This window comes from Fomitiporia mediterranea (assembly GCF_000271605.1).
Source record: "Fomitiporia mediterranea MF3/22 unplaced genomic scaffold FOMMEscaffold_6, whole genome shotgun sequence".
NCBI classification, from domain to species: Eukaryota; Fungi; Basidiomycota; class Agaricomycetes; order Hymenochaetales; family Hymenochaetaceae; genus Fomitiporia; species Fomitiporia mediterranea.
Window position 1 is genome coordinate 1,330,009 of NW_006760391.1, and position 17,759 is coordinate 1,347,767.

At 44.6% G+C, this 17,759-nt stretch overlaps 4 protein-coding genes across 4 annotated transcripts; 3 read left to right on the forward strand and 1 right to left on the reverse strand.

Annotated features, from left to right (window-relative positions):
• Positions 1 to 6,938: 6,938 nt before the first annotated feature.
• Positions 6,939 to 9,440, forward strand: FOMMEDRAFT_146618 (phospholipase B; the record flags this gene model as incomplete). The annotated part of the gene is made up of 9 exons (XM_007266445.1): positions 6,939 to 7,425; positions 7,488 to 7,692; positions 7,746 to 7,986; positions 8,043 to 8,210; positions 8,268 to 8,399; positions 8,457 to 8,638; positions 8,689 to 8,913; positions 8,970 to 9,354; positions 9,426 to 9,440. The coding sequence occupies exons 1-9, from the start codon at positions 6,960 to 6,962 to the stop codon at positions 9,438 to 9,440; spliced, it is 2,019 nt and encodes a 672-aa protein (XP_007266507.1). The 5' UTR covers positions 6,939 to 6,959.
• A 526-nt stretch (positions 9,441 to 9,966) lies between these two features.
• FOMMEDRAFT_146619 (uncharacterized protein) lies at positions 9,967 to 12,147 on the reverse strand (the record flags this gene model as incomplete). Its single annotated transcript, XM_007266446.1, has 4 exons — positions 9,967 to 10,236; positions 10,306 to 10,519; positions 10,633 to 11,978; positions 12,040 to 12,147. The coding sequence occupies 4 exons, from the start codon at positions 12,145 to 12,147 to the stop codon at positions 9,967 to 9,969; spliced, it is 1,938 nt and encodes a 645-aa protein (XP_007266508.1).
• A 949-nt stretch (positions 12,148 to 13,096) lies between these two features.
• On the forward strand, positions 13,097 to 14,371 carry FOMMEDRAFT_86064 (uncharacterized protein; the record flags this gene model as incomplete). Its single annotated transcript, XM_007266447.1, has 2 exons — positions 13,097 to 13,384; positions 13,436 to 14,371. The coding sequence occupies 2 exons, from the start codon at positions 13,097 to 13,099 to the stop codon at positions 14,369 to 14,371; spliced, it is 1,224 nt and encodes a 407-aa protein (XP_007266509.1).
• A 167-nt stretch (positions 14,372 to 14,538) lies between these two features.
• Positions 14,539 to 17,120, forward strand: FOMMEDRAFT_107785 (uncharacterized protein). Its single transcript, XM_007266448.1, has 6 exons — positions 14,539 to 14,603; positions 14,655 to 14,775; positions 14,834 to 14,973; positions 15,030 to 15,145; positions 15,204 to 15,700; positions 15,753 to 17,120. The coding sequence occupies exons 1-6, from the start codon at positions 14,601 to 14,603 to the stop codon at positions 16,856 to 16,858; spliced, it is 1,983 nt and encodes a 660-aa protein (XP_007266510.1). The 5' UTR covers positions 14,539 to 14,600; the 3' UTR covers positions 16,859 to 17,120.
• The last annotated feature ends 639 nt before the right edge of the window (positions 17,121 to 17,759 follow it).

Genomic DNA, 17,759 nt, shown 5'->3' on the forward strand with positions numbered 1-17,759 from the left:
GGGTAGTGGTAAGAGTCAGCACACATATAGTTTATAGACAGTGCTCTAGAGGGACAGAAGTCCTGAGTTCTAGTACAGAAGGGTGTGGAACCCTCAGAACTGAAGGTATGAGAGTAGAGAACTGTAACATCACCCCCCCTCTAAAACCAATCATCCCAATTGGTGAGCATTAGGCTTGGTCAGCAGTTCAGGCATAGGTTGGAACAGTAGGGTTTGGAAATCTGTGAGGCAGAGTTGATACAGAGCACCTGGATGAAGTTAATAGAAGTCTCAGATTGTCTTAGCAGTATGAGTAAGATTCTCAGCAGGTTCCCAAGTGTATTCTTCAACTAAGTATCCCTTCTAGTGAATAAGGAACTTGAGCTTTCTGTACACCAGCTTAGCATCTGCTATGTATTCTACTTTGTATTCTGGTTCAGAACTGATGAGTTCTGGTGGAGGTAGTAGGGGTCTTTGTTGTGAAGGAAAACCTGGATTATAGTATTAAGACAGTAGAACCTTGTTAAACACTGGGTGTATGCACTTCCATATTGCTAGAAGTTGGAGTTTGTAGACAGAGGTGCTAACCTTCTTTTTAATAACAAAGGGTCTGAAGTGCTTGTTGTCCAACTTCTTCATTAGGTGATCTATGGTTAGGTTAGTAGCTTTCAGCATAACTTTGTCACCAGGCTGGTAATCCTTGGCTGTAGACCTCTTCCAATCATAGTTCTGCTTTATAACCTGTACTACCTTTTCTAAAAGAGCTTGTGTATCCTCCCTGGTTCTGTGCATCTGTTCTACAAAGTCTGTTGTGGATTCAGAACTACTGTTCTGGTTCAGAACTGTCCCCTAGTACAGATGTCTCTCATAATTGAGGAAGAACAGGGACTGTCCTGTTGTAGAGTGTTGCTAGTTATTATGTACAAATTCTGCCAGAGCTAGCCATTCAGACCAATCTGATTACTGATGATTGATGAACATCCAGAGGTAGAGCTTGATCTCCTGATTGACTCACTCAGTTTGACTGTCAGTCTGTAGGTGATAGGTAGTAGAAGGGTTCCCTTGAATTCTGAGAAGTGTATACAAGTCCTGTATGAATTTTGACTCAAATTGTGGTCCACAATTATGAATGAGCTTCTAAGGGAGTCTGTGCAACCAGAAGACATGATCCTGATAAATGTACACTATACCTTTAGAAGTGAGTTCTGTTCAGGTCAGAACTGTATGGACTTGCTTGGAGAATTGGTTGACAATCATACAGATAGTGTTGTAACCCTAAGACTCAGGTAGCTTACTAATCAGGTCCACCAAGACTTCTTCCCAAGGGTGATCCAGGATCTGATACAGATGTAGGGGAGCCTGAACCCTTGTCTAGTAGGTCTTAGTCTGTTGACACATATTATAACTAGTCATGTACTTCAGGATTTCCCTCTACATTCTGGGCCACTAGTAGTTCTGAGTGATGAGTTCCTGCATTTTGTGTTAGTCTGAATGTCCTACAGTCAGATTGTTGTAATGAGCTCAGACAATGTCCTCCTACAGTTTCTGATCCTTCAGAACATACAGTCAGCCTTTCTAGTAAACCTGTCCATCCTCATCCTCCTCCTAATCCTTAGCCTGTTTCTCTAGTTGCTTCACTATAACCTGGTCCTGTGTGTGTCTCAGAGCTTACTGTATGTAAGTGGTAAAGTCAACATCCTCAGATTTGAGTCAGATCTCTTGGATTGTTTCAGACACAAAACAGGAATTGTCTAGGAGAACAAGATTTTTGTTATCATTCTCCCCCCTTTCATGACCTACTTGTCTCAAGAGTAAATCAGCTTTTGTCATTTGTGTTCCAGGTTTGTAGATCAGTACAAAGTCAAAGTCCTACAGTTCTAACATCCAGTAGGCTTGGCAGCAGTTGAGCTTCTGAGGCACTCAGAAGTACTAGAGATTAAGGTGATCACTCCAAATCTCAAACTTCTGTATAGTACTAAGAAGATATTGACACTACTCCTCTAGGGAACAGACAATTGTAAGGAGTTCCTTGTTATAGATAGGGTAGTTCTGTTCTGTTACAGAGAGGGATTCTGATTGGAATGCTATCAGACACTACTTTCTGTCAATGAACTAGGACAGTACTACTCTATTTACAAAGTCAGAAGAGTTGGCTTTAACTCAGAACTTGTCTACAACTGTTAGAACTGTTAATACAGGCTTGCTGGTAATAGTCTGCTTGAGGGACTCAAACACAGACTACTACTGATTATCCTATTACTAAGGAACATCCTTGCTGGTAAGATTGTGAAGGGGTCAGGCAATAGTACTAAAGCCTTGAATGAAGTATTAGTAGTAGTTTGCAAACCCAAGGAATGCTTGGACCTGTTTCAGGTTCTGAGGTTGTGACCAGTTCCAAACTGTAGTCACCTTTGCCAGATCCATACAGACCTCTCCTCCACCAATTACAAAGCCTAGATAATCTACTGACTCCTGTACAAAAGAGTACTTTACTTCTCAGAGGAATAGTTTATTATCTTGGAGCCATTGTAGAACTACTCAGATCAGTCAGTAATAGTGCTTGACTGTCTGGGTGAAGATCAGAATGTTGTCCAGATACACACTAACATGCTCTGAGTCAATCAGATCTGTAAGAATGTGATTCATGAATGACTAGAATGTTGCAGGCAAGTTGGTTAGTCTGAAGAACATTATAGTTAGTTTGTACAATCCATGATTGGTTCAGAACACAGCCTTCCACTTATCTCTGTCTTGGATCCAAATATTATTGTATCCCTATCAAACATTCAACTTAGTGAAAACCCTAGATGTATGTGTCTTATTAATGAGCTCCTGAATCAGGAGGAGCAGGTACTTGTTTTTGACAGTACCCTTATTGAGACAATAATAATCCTGGACTGGGCAGAGCTTCCCATCTTTCTTTTTGACAAAGAAGAAAGGGGAGGCTATAGAGGACTTTAAGGGTTGGATCCAGCTGTTCTAAAGATTTTCCTAAAGGAACTCATTGAGCACCTCCTACTTGTCTCTGTTGAGTAGGTAGACCTTACAATCCTTAGGTTGGAAACCCTTAGTCAATTCAATTGTATAGTCCTAGAGACAGTATTTAGGAAGCTGGTCAAATTCCTCTTCACTAAAGACTTTGGGGAACTCTCAGACAAAATCTGGCAGGCTGGGTCTATATACATTCTAGAGTAGAGTTGTTCTGAGAGGGTTCTAGACTGGTTCTGTCTTGAACATCCTTTGGATCAACTCTATTCTGTCTTGACTAGAATATGTATCCACATATCTATCCTAGTCAAAGAAGAACAATCAGTCACCTTCATCAGAACTGTTAGTAACATCAGAAGTGTCTGTATCCACTTAGAACAGTAGTGTAAGGTAGTTGTAAGACTCAGGACACTGATCAAACACAAGTGTCTACTCTAACCAGTCAATAGTAGGGTTGTGAGCTTTGAGCCATTTGAATCTAATAAAGACATCTGTCTTTCTGAGGTTGGTGACTCTGAACTCAATACTTTCCTCATAATCCTAAATAGTCATCTGTAGTTGGACAAACTTGGTGATCTGACCATTCTGGTTTAGGGTTCTGTCTGTATTGTATACTAGGATCAGAAGTAGAACACATCAAGTAGGGAGGTGGTGTTCCTACACAAAGGCCTTATTAATGTACAAACCAGTGTATCTACTGTCTACTAGAACTGTTGTTCAGATCTGGGGGGATCCTGAGAAGGGAGCTAAGAGGATAGGAACCTAGAGCTAGTGTCTAGAACATTCTTGAATGAACTGCTACTTGTTCTGAAGGGAATGTACAGCTTGTACAGCCTTGTTGTCTGAGAGGGTGAGTATATGTGCCAACATTTCCTTATTAACCTCTCTCTTTCAACAAGGACAGACCTATGTCCTCAGCTGTAAACTCAGCTGAGGCCATCCCTACTTAATACTATAGACAAACTACTGAGTAGTGAATAGGGCTGGGTAATGTTTCAAACGTTCTGAGATCTTGAAACACAGAAGTGGCAGGTCAGATTGTACAGATTTAGACTTGGATGAAGTACAAAGAGAAGAATCAAAAGAATCAGAAGAAATAGGAGAACTATCTACTTTTGTTTTCAACTTTTTTCTTTCTAATAAATAATTTTGTTGATTTATTTTTTCTACTTTTTCTACTTTTTCTACTTTTCTTACTTTATTTACTTCTAATCCTACAGTGTTTATTGAATCAAAAGTGGCCATTAAAAAATCTGAGTCATAGTCCTTCAGCACCACATTTACTGTTAGGCCTCTATAAAATCCTAGGGTACATAGTCAGGGTCTAGGAGTTCCAAGATGACTTCTAGATTTGTAGAGAAGGCTTCTTACCACAAATCCTGCTTGTCACTCATTATTACTCTAATAACCTAACAGATGTACTATTACTTCTGTAGGCAGTCCTTAATTTGGTGCCCTGACTTTCTACAGGCAAAGTATGCTTCTTACTTTTAAGCTTCTCTAATGTCTATCAGAATGGATTGATTGCAAATTACAGGCAGATTGATCTGAGGGCTTAGAACTGTCAGAGCTAGATGTATGTACAAGTATTCTGTACAGACTTAACACATCTGAGCTGTAGCTTGGTTGAAGGAGATGGTGCACATCTTCTACTCAGTGTAGGTGACTAGTTCTAGCATTATTCTGAGAATCTTATCAACCAGTTCTAGGTGAAGAGCTTTTTCAAGCATTCTAATAAGGACATTATCAAACCCAAGTGTGAATCCTGCCTTCCAGGCTAGAATATTAAACTCCTGAAAGAAGGTATTGGTGGAATGTTTGCCCTGTTACAGAGATGTAAGCTTGTTCTGTACATTGTACTTCTCATTTGGATTGATGAAGGAAGCACAGAGCTGCCCTATGAATTCTGAGTACAACTCATTGTTCTGAAAACAGATCAGGCTTCTAATCTAATGACCTTCAATCTAGTTCTAGGCTCAGGTGGCTGTATTACCTTCCTTCATAAAGGAGAGGACAAATAGGATGTGATTGAGATCTAAGGATAGATTAGTTGAAGCAGCAGCTATGTATAGTTCAACTTGGCACTGGAAGTTCTTGAAGTACTACCTATTAAAGTCTAAAGGGCAGGCTACATACACTTTCTTTCTAGAACAGGTTGTAACTTCTAGAACAATTGGAACAGGTTCTAAAGGGGCTGAGGGCACATGGTTGGTAAAGGCCTCTTAGATGGAGGTCTATATGTATTGAGCTAATTCTGCTTGTAACTGCTGATCTGGCAGGACAGTAGGGGTGGCAGTTGGTATAGTAGGGTCTATGTTTACACTACAAAGGAATTGACACTAAACTAAAAGGGGTAATGAATAGGTGGCCACCCTATGAATCGTATTTGTGCAGAGCTGGCAATACTGGCTGCTGCTTTTTATTATGTGCTCCCAAAACACAAGGATTCAGTAAGGCACAGCAATGTGTTACGGTTCTCCGCTCTTGTACCTTCAGTTCTGAGGGTTCCACACCCTTCCGTACCGGAACTCGGGACTTCTGTCCCTCTGGGGTGCTGTCTATGAACTATATGCATGCTGACTCTTGCCACTACCCTTCCTTACTTCATCATTCCATTCCTTTGACCACCCCTTCATTCTTTGTATCATTCTATGGTCTCTTACCCTTTATCCATCCCTTCATTCTTTGTACCTTTATCTTTGACATTCCTTTCTTTCATTCTTTGTGGCTCATCATTCTTAGTAGCTCATGCTCCCTGAGTGCTCTTGTGTAGTTTAGTATATATAAGTGTACAAGATCAGACTGGTCCTGTAGTCTTGATCTTGTCTACTCCAGGTAGTCCTATACTCTTAGGCTCACTCTATATACCCTACTCTTGTCTCACTCTCTCTCTCTGCCTGTTCTACAAGTTCTGACTATGTTCTAGTGCTTGTGTTCTGTATTTCTGTTGTGTAGGATAGTTGTAGCCTGGGTCCCCTCACTGAGCCTTTGGGTCCCCTCTATACTGTTACTGACATTAGATCAAGACTACCTATTACCACCCTACAACTCTCCTACGTTTTGGGCATTAGTACTTGCTGTTGTGTTGATCTCTTTCCTTTGTCCTGACCCTGTTACATTTTTAAATTTTAAACTTTCTAAACCCTTTTAAACTTTTGCCACCCTTCTTCAGTGATTTGTGTCAATTCTGAAGAATATGAGCGATATTTGATTATCGCATCTGTCCACACCCTTTTGGCATAGACTATAGAAGTTTTTATTACTGCAATATGCAGGCATTTCCGAGTCTATTGTAATTAATGAAGTTTATGCTACTTTGTTATTATAAAGTGGTTATCGGTACAAGGACATTATTTGTATGTACACACCAAATTGCGCAAATGTCTCGGGGAAGGCCAAGGTAATGTTTTCCACGTGTTAACCCATTCGAAGAAGGGAATATAAATGTTTCAGCTTTGTATCCCTGGTTACAACGCGTGTAGTTGACAGCATTGCCTCCAACGGCCCTGTAGCAAATGAAACGGCCTCTCACCAATCAACCAAGTAAGTGAGCAGATTTAAGCAGCAGGCTCCAGCAGAATTGTGAGAAAGCGGGTTTTCTCTTTGATTTGCTTCCGAAAAAAGAAAGGCCGAACATGTCGGCTACAATTACCATTTCTGGCGAAACACGTCAACAGGCATAAATATCATTACATGGGAAACTACACACGCGTCTCTGTTGATGCTCTTGTCGGAACAATAGCACGCGTTTCTTAAACATGCCGCAGCCGCATTATTTCTGCTGTACAGGCGTGCATAATAGTAAAGCGCGCGGCTATCTCAGTCACTGGCTGTCCGTGAGAGACCGGCATGCCCGACTTGTACAGAAGTTGATGATGCTGCGATGTTTGCGCCCCGTTTCTGTGCTACTTGCTCGCGAGGCTGTTCACGTCCCAACTCGCCTTTAGATCGGCGAACTCAGCTCTTCTGTCGCTTGTCTTCTAACTACCACCATGGTCACTCGTAGGCCTCGTCGATGGCTTCGACTGCATTTCCTAGCTCTGGCCCTGCTTTTCGCGAACCTCGCGGCTGCTTTAGATTTGGGTAGTCCGACAGACTATGCGCCGCAAGTCTCTGTTACTTGCCCTGATACCTCCGCCACACCTCTTGTCCGCGTCTTCACCCCCCAAACCCAAGCTTTACACCCTCTCGAAGCTAACTATATCTCTGAACGGGAATCTACTGTCATTGCCAACGCATGGGAAGAATGGCTTGGTGACGGCTCGGCGATCGGTTACAACTTGAGCGCTTTTGGTGGCAACTATTCAAGAGTGGGAATTGCAATCGCTGGTGGCGGCTACCGTGCAGCACAGCTCGGTGCTGGAGTTCTCTCAGGTCTCGATGCACGAGATGAAGTCGCTAAGAAAGCTGGGACAGGAGGTTTCCTGCAGGTGGCATCGTATATTTCTGGACTTTCCGGTGAGTCATTAATGCGCCGAGTGTGATTTATTTGAGCACCCGGCTGAATACTGTGGAAACAGGTGGCAGCTGGGTAACGGGTTCAATGTTCTTTAATGACTGGCCAACAATACCAGACTTGGTCTTTGGAAATGGTGGAAATCTATCAGGTTGGGTCTTAGATTTGAATCTCGCAAGTCCAGACGGGTTGGATCTATTTGACAATGACAACCAATATTTCTTTGGGAGTATCTTATGGAGCGTTGTGGCGAAGGCTGACAAAGGCTTGTACGTGTTGATCTCTACCTCCTATGACATGGCATTCCCTAATATTAGTCCAGAGATACGAGCTTGACAGATCCATGGTCTCGCATGATCTCCTATCATTTCTTAAATGGCACAAGTCGCCAGAACTTCTTCACGAATGATTCTGCACATGGAGCTGGGCAAATTTGGTCTCGCATTCCGGAGATCCCTGCTTTCCAACAGCATATGACGCCTTTCCCCCTCATCGTCGTAAATTCAAGGCCTGTCGGTTCAAACCTGACAACTATTTTGTCTCCTGAACCGATCGTCTATGAGGTGAGAGTCGCATCATGATTGTTGCAGAGGCAAAGGGATTTACTATCGCTACTAAGGTAACACCAGCTGAATTTGGTTCCTGGGATCCAAACCTGTCGGCTATGGTCAACCTCACTTACGCTGGGACTCACTTCAATAATGGGACACCACCAAATAATACAGCATGCGTCACTGGATTTGATCAGGCCGGCTTCGTAATGGGGACGAGTGCCAGTTTATTCAACGTACGCTTTCATTCGTCTCATCACGGAAACCACCTAATTTTGCATCGTTATATACAGCAAATTCTTGACTTTGCCCATAACCAATTACAAGGATTCAGCAAGGGCGATGCCTCGTCCTTGCTGTATGTGTTAAGTAGGCAACTTACGGAAGTCCGAACTCGTGCAGACGATGTTGCAAACTGGCCAAATGTAAGATTCAATTTTATATTAATATATGCTTGCGGATCTCTAACAAAGTTGACACAGCCGTTCCAATCCTTGAAACCCGACACATTCGAGGACTCAAACTCGACATGGCTTGACCTGATTGACGGCTCGTCGAATGAAGAGAACGTGCCTTTGGGTACTATGTTCGTGAAAGCACGAGGTCTCGACGTTATCCTCGGCTTAGATGCAAGTTCGGATGACCCGAACCTCCGTTGGCCAAAGTTAGTATGCAGTGCCTATACATATTCTTCCTTTGCTAACGATCATACAGTGGATCGTCAATTGTGTTCAGTCAGCAAAGGATGACGAATTTACTTTCATCATCGCATCAGGGCTTCCCACCTATTCCAAATGGTACCGCCGGTTTTATAGAGACGGGAACAAACCAGAGGATTACATTCTTTGGATGCGATCCAAGTCATAATCCTCCGGAATTCCCTCTCCTTATGTATCTACCAAACAATCCATCCGTTAACGGAGATGATCCTGTTACTAAGTGAGCAGACAACCACGGATTTTCGACGAGTTAGAACTCATTCTTACACCATCTAGCACCAACACGTTCCAAATCCAATATACTGAAAAGCATTCAAGACTTTTCCTTGACCAGGCACAGAACATGACCACCAATGGATTCATACCCAATCTAAAGGGTGCAGACAAAAACTTTGGCATGTGCTTCCAATGTGCGGCGATTGATCGTGCACGGTATAAGCAGACACCAGTCATCCCACGTTCCGACATCTGCACGAATTGCTTCAAGCAGTATTGTTTCGATCCAAGCAATCCGCCGAGCAAGTCTGAGATCGTTGGACGACATTACGAGTTCGTCGACCCCGATCCACAGGGTGCCAGTAAAGTGAAGGACTTCTTCGCTGCACACAAGGCACCGTTTATTGCAGGTATTGTCCTGCTGTTCATTTTGATCATCGCTGCGGTATTTTTCCTGTGCGTACTTCCTCGCTTTTCCTTACGCTTGCGAGTTCTGAATACTATTCACTTATTCAGACGGACTTACTATAAGAGAAGAAACAAGAAATACCAGCGTCTCAGCGTCATGGCTAGTGAATCGGATGCACCCTGGAAGGCATATGGCGACCGACTAGGATCATTTGAGTTACCCAGCCGAGAGCATAAGTAACCTCCGTTGTTATTTGTCCTCCTTTTTTTTTGGGTTCTGGCTCTTATAGACAGTTCTACTTGTGTCTTAATGTCTCAATGTCTCTTGCATTTTGTATTATGTTCGATATCATTGCATTGTTTATCTCCATAATTATGGACTGTAGATTTGACTGAATTTACCCATGATAACATTTTAATCTCCTGTGACTGACCAAAACTAATAACAATACATGCACGGCATAAAGACGAATCAAGAATGGTTATGGGGGAAATATTGTACAGCACATATAGGAATAAGACGTAAAGAGCATCGTAAGAAAGCGTATGGCCATCCGGTGGCATATTATACATGGCAGTGGAACATAGACGTAGGATGTGGATGATCGCACCCCGAACTAACAGACGAAAGCGAACAGAGCAAGCAACCTCATGACAACTCATCTATCGTCATCTCTCCATCAAAGTCATACGTACATCTCTCTGAATAGCTCGCATATTCTTGCTCTTGTCTCCTTTCGGCTTGCACTTGGACGTTAAGCTTCTGTGCGCCGAGGGGTATTCGTCGAACACGCGTCATTGCTGTGCGTGGTTTGCCTTCTGGAGGGACAGTTACGGACTTGTACATTGCTAGTTCATCGCGGAGGGTGGAGATTTCGGAGAGTGCGGATTCGGTGTCTTGTGTGCTTTGTATGAGTTTCTATCATTCCAAGAATCGCCGTTAGTGGTTTCACTCTCCAGAAAGAGGAAATGAAGATGATATATGTACCTGTTTAGTCTCTGCAAGTTCGCGTCGTATACGGTCTACGTATAAGATTTTCTGTGTAGGGTTTCGATGACTTAAGATCTCAGCGTTGAATTGGCTGAGGCGATTGGCTTCGTCTTCGGCGAGAGCGTTGCGTGCGACGAGTCCGCGCATCTCTTCTGCGATGCTGGCGTATGCTTCTCGGTATGCGTCTGCTCCGGCGAGTTCTGATGTCAATCTGGAAAAGTGGTACGGCGTCAGCACGCACGTAAGAGTAAAACATAATGAGAATGAAGAAGATATAGATGGTGAATGGTGAATTTTGAATTTTGAGTAATGAATAGGGCTTACTGCTCAATCCCAGCTTTCAACGCGTCTTCGGCCATCTTGGCTTTATGCACGGAAGAGTTGAGACGACTCGTTAATTCGCGTTCTTTTCGAAGGAGGTCTTCACGTTTGGCGAGCTCTGTTCGTGAGCGGCTCTCCGCAGCTACTAACGCTTTCTCCGAATCGGAGAGTTTCGATTGGAGGTTGAATATTTCTGTTGACTGTGAAGTGACTTTGTTTTGAAGTTCGTCGCGTTCTTTCCTACGAACTTCAGCCTCCTGCGAGAGCTTCGTAATAGCTACTTCGGATTCTGCGAGTTTGCTTTTCAATCGCGCTGCCTCCGTGCGTTCGGATATTAAAGAGCGTTCGGTACTTGAAAGGTGGTCGACAAGCTGTTTGCCTGTTTCGTAGCTGAATCTGAGTTGTGCTTGACCGAGTTCAAGAAGAACTTCTTGTTCTTCCTCTCTGTCTTGCATTTCCTCCAGTAAGAACTCATTGATCTCTCCGGTCAACGAATCATCGACTGGGCGAGTTAATGCCAGCGAAGCAGCAGCCTTCGATTCCTTGGTCTGCCAATCTAACTCTGTGTATGCGTCGCGTAGTTGTTCAGATAGAAGAGTGTTGGTAAGTTGTGTTTGTCGAATGAGTTGTGCGAGTTCGAGGACCTGTTCCTCTGAGTTTCCTAACTTCCTCTCCAACCGAGCAACTTGAAGGTGTAAGCGTGACGCTTCGAGCTTGAGCGTCTCGTACGCTGCTTCAGGAGCTGACGAGGAGGAGAGACGACTGTACTCTTCGGTGGCCTGCTTGAGCGTTGCTTCGAGTTCGAGTACTCGTGTGGCCAGAGAGTCGGACGTCGAAACTGCTTCGCGTTCCAAAGCATTCTTTCTGGATTCTGTCTCCTTAAGCTCCGCTTGAGCACGTTGTAATCGTTGCTCGGTGATCGTGTTCTTGACGCGAGCCTCTCTAGCTTCCTTCTCCAGCTTCGTCCTCTGTTCCCGAGCTTTCGTCTCCGCTTCCTCAACACATTGTTTCTCCGCAGCCAACAAACGCTGAAGCTCCGCTATCCGCTTCTCCTTTTCCTGGATCTCATCCTTCTTCAACTTCTCCGCTGTGCTGATCGCTTTCCGCAAACCTGCTGCATCTGTCTGCTTATTCGCGAGTTTGTCCCGCTCGGCTTCGACGACGCGGAGCTTGACTCGTAGTTCCCGAGCTTCACTTTGCGCGGCTAGGATTTCCTTCTTGAGGTCTTGTGCGCGGGATTCTATTAGTTCGTTGTGTTTCTTGAGTCGGGCGATTTGTTCGGCTTGGTCTTTGTTGGCTTTGCGAGTTCGGTCGTGGTCGGCTTTTAGACGTTCGATCTCGGCTGCATGCTAACATATCATTTAAGTTAGTTACACTTGAAGGGATGTGGAGATTGGTTGGGACACGCACTTCTCGCTTTCCTTCGCGATGTACTTCTTCCAAGTCGTCGAGCTTGCGTTTGAAGTGGATGAGTTGAGGGTGACTTATGATTGTTGTGTTTGCCTTGTGGTCTGTCATGACTCTCTGTTGTCTTTTTATCAAGTGGTATTAGTGACTGTTTATACGACAAATTAATAGTATACTTACCTTGCTGTGAGAGCCAGAGTAAATCGAGGATGTCAGCCTGAGTGGGGAAATTCAACGAACGCGCGTCGCGTCTGCATCACGTGATCGCCTTACCTAGACTGGAAAAATAAAATGGAAACGGGTGAACTCGCAAGTGATTTTCGTACTTGTGCATTGTATGACTGGCCGCTGTCCATGCTAGCGTCTTCATCCAGGCATGCCTTCAATGCATGCAATCGTTCGTCGTCAACCAAAAAGTCGCTAAAAGACGTTTCATCAGCATGGCTGGCGTCGTCTTCACGAAGTACGTCTTGTAGAACTGGACCATGCTTTGCACATTTTGCTCACTTCCAGTCTTTCATGCATCCAGGTCCGACGGGCGTCCGCAACTCTTCTTCTCGCTCTGCAGTCATACGTGACACCGGAGGCTCGAGCGGATACTTTGCACGTACTTCTCGCCTTGCCCTACGCCAACGCCCACCACGCCCTTCGTCACAAGTTCTACAAGTATGGAAAACTCAAGACGAGGCTAGGTTTAATATCAAACGCGGTGCGCAATGCGCGGAATTCAACATAGCTATGCGAGACTTTCTGTCACGGGGAAAGGTAGATAAGGTTCTCGAGCAAGTCCTACTCATGAAGCGGGCGAACGTTCGACCGGATCTCACGACATATAATACTCTACTTCAAGCGCTTGCTTCGGAGAAATTGCGACTAGAGGCATGGGCGGCGTTCAGAGATATGATAGTCATGGGTATAGAACCCGATGCAAACATATTTAACCATTTGCTCTATGTGAGCAAATATCTATTTACATTTTCAAATGCTGCAGTATTGAACTGACTTTCCCAAGGCACATCGCGACCAAAACAGTGATGCGATCCATAATATCTTAGACGAGATGAACAAGCACAGCGTAAATCCCAATACGCGGACATACGACTTCTTAATCAACTATTATCTGGACAGCGATAATTTAGAGATGGCGTTACTCAAGCTTGCTGAGATGAATGACTTAGGATTCTCTCCAAGCCTCAAGGTTGCTAAAAATCTGTCCCATACCGCGGGACAATATGGTCATGCACGTCTTGCCTTGGAACTTGCGGATGCGTATGAGGAGACGACGATCCGTCGACTTGATTCTGAAGCATGGGTCAACATCTTGATACACAGCGCGGAACAGCTTTACGTGCGTCCAATGTTCTTCCTCACTCAACATTGATTCTAATCATCTCCCTAGGCGGAAGGTGTTTTGCGGTGCTGGAAGAAAGTGGTCACTGATCTTCGTGTCCTCGTCGACGAAGGTCTCTGCCAACTGGTATTGCATACCGCTGCTCGACACGGTCTTCCCGTCCTCGCTTCAGAGGCAATACGACAGCTCGAGGCAATCGGGGTACAGTACCAAGAATATCATTTCTCACCAATGCTCGATGCATTCGTCAAGAATCAGCAACTAAAGGAGGCCTTTTCCGTTCTTGACTTGATGCGTCAAGCAAAAGTGAATCTGACGATTTATTCTGCGGATTCGATCCTCCATGCCATCAAACACGATCCGGAATTGATTGATGGTGCTTATGCACTCTTAGAAGAGCTACACAAAGAAGGCAGTACCGTCGACGTCATCGCCGTAAATGTTCTCATCAAGGCTTGTGCTATGCTCAATGACTTGCAAAGGGCTGTTGGGATATACAAGACTATGTCCTCACTTGGTGTCCAACCTGACGCAGAGACATATGAAATGTTGTTGAAAGCATGCAGAGCGGCACGACACGTCGAGTTAGGAGAACGCTTATTCAACGAGATGCGGGAAGCGGGGCTTAACCCAACAGCAAGGTCATTCGAACGACTCATCAGTCTCGTGTTAACTCAAACGGACTACGAAAACGCGTTTTTCTACTTGGAAGAGATGAAAGTCTCTGGCCACACGCCTTCATACCCCACATACGAGGACATCGTTAAGAAATGCGTATCAGCGAGCGATGGTCGGTATAAACTCGCTGTGGAAGAGCTTAAGCAGATGGGTTATAGAGTCTCGAGTCGGTTGCAAAACTTTATTGATTCGGGAGGACAGGAGTGGAAAGAACAGGTGTCCGAGGACGAGAAACTACCTTTCGAGACGCGTAAACGGATTTGGGAGATGGGTGTTGCGCAAGAAGCGGCTCAGACTCAGCCTTAGATACTTTACTTGCATAAATATTTTCATAATTTTACTCTGTCTTGTCGGACTGAGTCAAGTGTGTACAAACAGTCCCAAATAAGGTATTGTAATTCCCACGCCGCTTTCGTGTTGGAGATCAGTGTCACACCGTGTCAGTCTCACTCTCATTCAACCACTAGCACACGCGGCACGTTAGGCGCGACTTGCTCCTTTTTTTGCATATACTCTCATTTCTTGGTTTATACTCATGGTATGTCTGTTATAAGTATGATATTTGCATAGCATTCATGTGTTGCCGAAGTTCTACTCAGAGGCGATTCTTGCACGGCGTGGTCCGTTGGCCAGAGTATGGCTCGCCGCGCACATGGAGCGGAAGCTCTCCAAGACCCAGACGCTCCAGACGGACATTGAGGAGTCAGTTGGTGAGTACGCTGTCTGTTAAGCCTTAGATCCTTATGTCTGACTGGACTCTGTGTTAAGGTGCGATTATGGGACAGGAAGTTGAGATCATGGCCCTCCGGCTCAGTGGTCAACTCTTGTTGGGTGTTGTTCGCATCTATAGCCGCAAGGCGAAGTATCTCCTTGATGACTGTAATGAGGCATTGTTAAAAATCAAGATGGTTTGTATTTCTGCTCTCTTGGATACGATGTAGTTGATCCCGATGCCTTGTTTCAGGCGTTCCGCCCGGGTATTGTTGATATGACAGAAGACCAGTTGACTGTCAACAAGAATGCTATTACCCTTCAAGAGAATAACATTGACCTTGACCTCCTCCTTCCTGATTTAAATTTGTGAGTTTCCGTTTCCGTCCTACCTACAGCTACCCTTGCTGACGAATTATCGTTCTAGCGACTTTGACTTTGAAGACAGACCTCGTGCTCAAGGCGGCCAGCACATTGCACGCCAGGCGGATATCACACTTGCGTCAGCCAACGATTTTCAACTTGATTTTGATGATCACAGATTCGACATAGACATAGGAGGGGACGGAATCGGTTCTCAAGATATAGATGATTTGGGAATTGACTTTGGAGACGGGCCTGCTGGTCCAACCGGAGACGACACAATGAGCGTCGAAGTCGAGGTCGGTCGTGACGCTGCAGCGATGCGCTCGCCAAGAGAATCAATTGGTTCGCACCTCCTTGGGAAAGACGTGGATATGGTATCTGTCAGAAGTCGTGAAGCATCCGAGCATCCATTTGGGGGTGGAATGGACTTTGATTTCGGTGGAGATATTGGCATGATTGACGATTTGGGCATTAATTTTGGAGACGGTGCTGCCGAAGTTGCGCCCTTGGGTGATGCTGCTGGGCTTGAAGCTGCCAGAAGATCACCGTCAAGAGTTTGTGAGTTGTATCCTTTCCGATATTTTGGCACAGCAAACTAATGCCACTTTAGCATCTCGTCTCACTACGCCTCCTCCTACGCCTCCCCCTGTTGACCCAAACGTGACTCCCCGAGCTGGTGAAGCCGCTGAGCAAGAAAACCAGGATTCTACTAAGAAGAGGAAGTTCTTGAACAAGAAACAAATCATCGATCAGGTGACAGAACTAGAGGATGGACCGGGGATGAATCTTGGCCGTGCTAGCCAAGTGGACGTCAGTGAGATCGTCACCAAGCAACAGTTTCTCCCTCGTTCTCGTAGTGTGATGCGTCTTCTGGAAATCCGACAAGATCCACTGGCACATTTCGTACCGACAAAGACAACGGCGACCGGTGTGTATTTCTGTGCTGGTCCTCCTGGTTTGGCACCGGAACTTGCAGAGATGTTCATGCGCCCCGTTACGAACATTCTTGCATCTAAACGCCGTGATACGTCACCAGATAAGCCGAACAAAAAAGCTCGACTGGACAAGGAGAACATTGAAGAAGAGGTCGAACAGGCTCGTCGTGCTGGGAGTCCTGCACCTAGTGCTGTTCTCGGCAGCGACGTACTGCGTCATGGAGACCTGGATCACGGAGGTTTCGACTTTGGAGGAGACCAGACTGGGACGATGGACGACTATCAGTTCGACGTTGATAACATTGATTTAGGTGGACCAGCCGATTTGGAACGGGCTCGATCGAAAAGCCGGTTCTCGACGCCTGCTGTTGATGGAGAGATGTTCGACGAGACCGGAGAGACGTTCGCGGATTCTAGTTGTCCGATTGCTATGTTTGATGATCGGCCGTCCCAGCAGCAGAGTCAGCAGGAGGCTGCGGAACAGGATGGGAAGGGGTATAGCCGGACGACCGTTAAGGCGTTGGCTGTTATTCGGAAAGAGCTTCAGCCGAGTGCGGGTGAGATTGGTAAAGTTATGAGTTTCCAGCAGATGTCACATAAGGCATCGCGTCGTGCGGCTGCGTCGTTCTTCTTTGAGTTGCTTGTCTTGGGGACGAGGGATTGCGTTAAGCTTTCGCAGAGTGGGCCGTATGAGAATATTGAGATTCGGGCGAAGGATAGGCTTTGGGAGCGGCAGAGGCATACTATGTCGGCGCCGCATTCTACTGCTACGAGTACATGAGCTGTTTACACGACCTGTATACTCCTTTACCTTTAATTTGTTTGCGACACCTACTCTTTTTTTTACGCACACATTTTGTCTTGCTTGCAACTGCGACACATTCTTCACATTTCTTGTATAGCTATTATTGTTCTTTTTTGTTCTGTCGCTCGTCTTACTCTGGTTGTGTCTCGATTTGTCTATTTCTTAGCCCTACGATCTATCATCCGTACTGAGTGTAATGCTCTTCGTTTATGACGTGTATACAATATAGTGAATTCAGACTTACGATGCATATGACACGGACCAAGGCTGGCATCATAGCTAATTCAAATTGCTCAATTAATTGCAACACGAGCAAATAAATTTTCAATTATCTATTCGTAGGTAGTGCGATAGATCAAATTATATGTTGAGCTAGTACACTACTTGGAAACTCAAATAAGCGTTTAATACTTTTCCTTCTGAATATTTCATCAAAAATAAATAAATACCACTATTATTTAATAATGTTCATCTTATTTATTTCTATCTAGTTATTCTTATTATCTATTTTATAATTTATTCTCATTGACTACATAGTCTGCTACTGTAGGAGGGTTCCTTACAATTAGTGCTGTGACTGTTCAGTGTTCTCTTTCACTCTGTCTCTGTTGTCTTTGTTATAGCTGTTCTTCCTCTAACTGCTTTTTTCCAAAGCTTGTCTTGTTTCTAGTGGAACTTCTGTTGAATTATTTTTTTACTTTAGTAAAGTCATTTCAAGAGCTTTTTTTCACCTTCTCATGTGGGATGTTTCTATGTTCATCTACTTTAATTTTAACTCTCTTAATACTTTTCTTGAGTAGGAGATGTTAATACTAGACAAGTCAATAGTTAGTAAACATATCTCAACTGAACCTCTGCATTGCTCAATAGCTATTAT

Excerpts from the sequence above, each read along its gene's own strand:
- FOMMEDRAFT_107785 (XM_007266448.1), top strand. Across the intron at positions 14,974-15,029 it reads CATTGTTAAAAATCAAGATG|GCGTTCCGCCCGGGTATTGT; the intron begins GTTTGTATTTCT and ends GCCTTGTTTCAG. Across the intron at positions 15,146-15,203 it reads CTCCTTCCTGATTTAAATTT|CGACTTTGACTTTGAAGACA; the intron begins GTGAGTTTCCGT and ends TTATCGTTCTAG.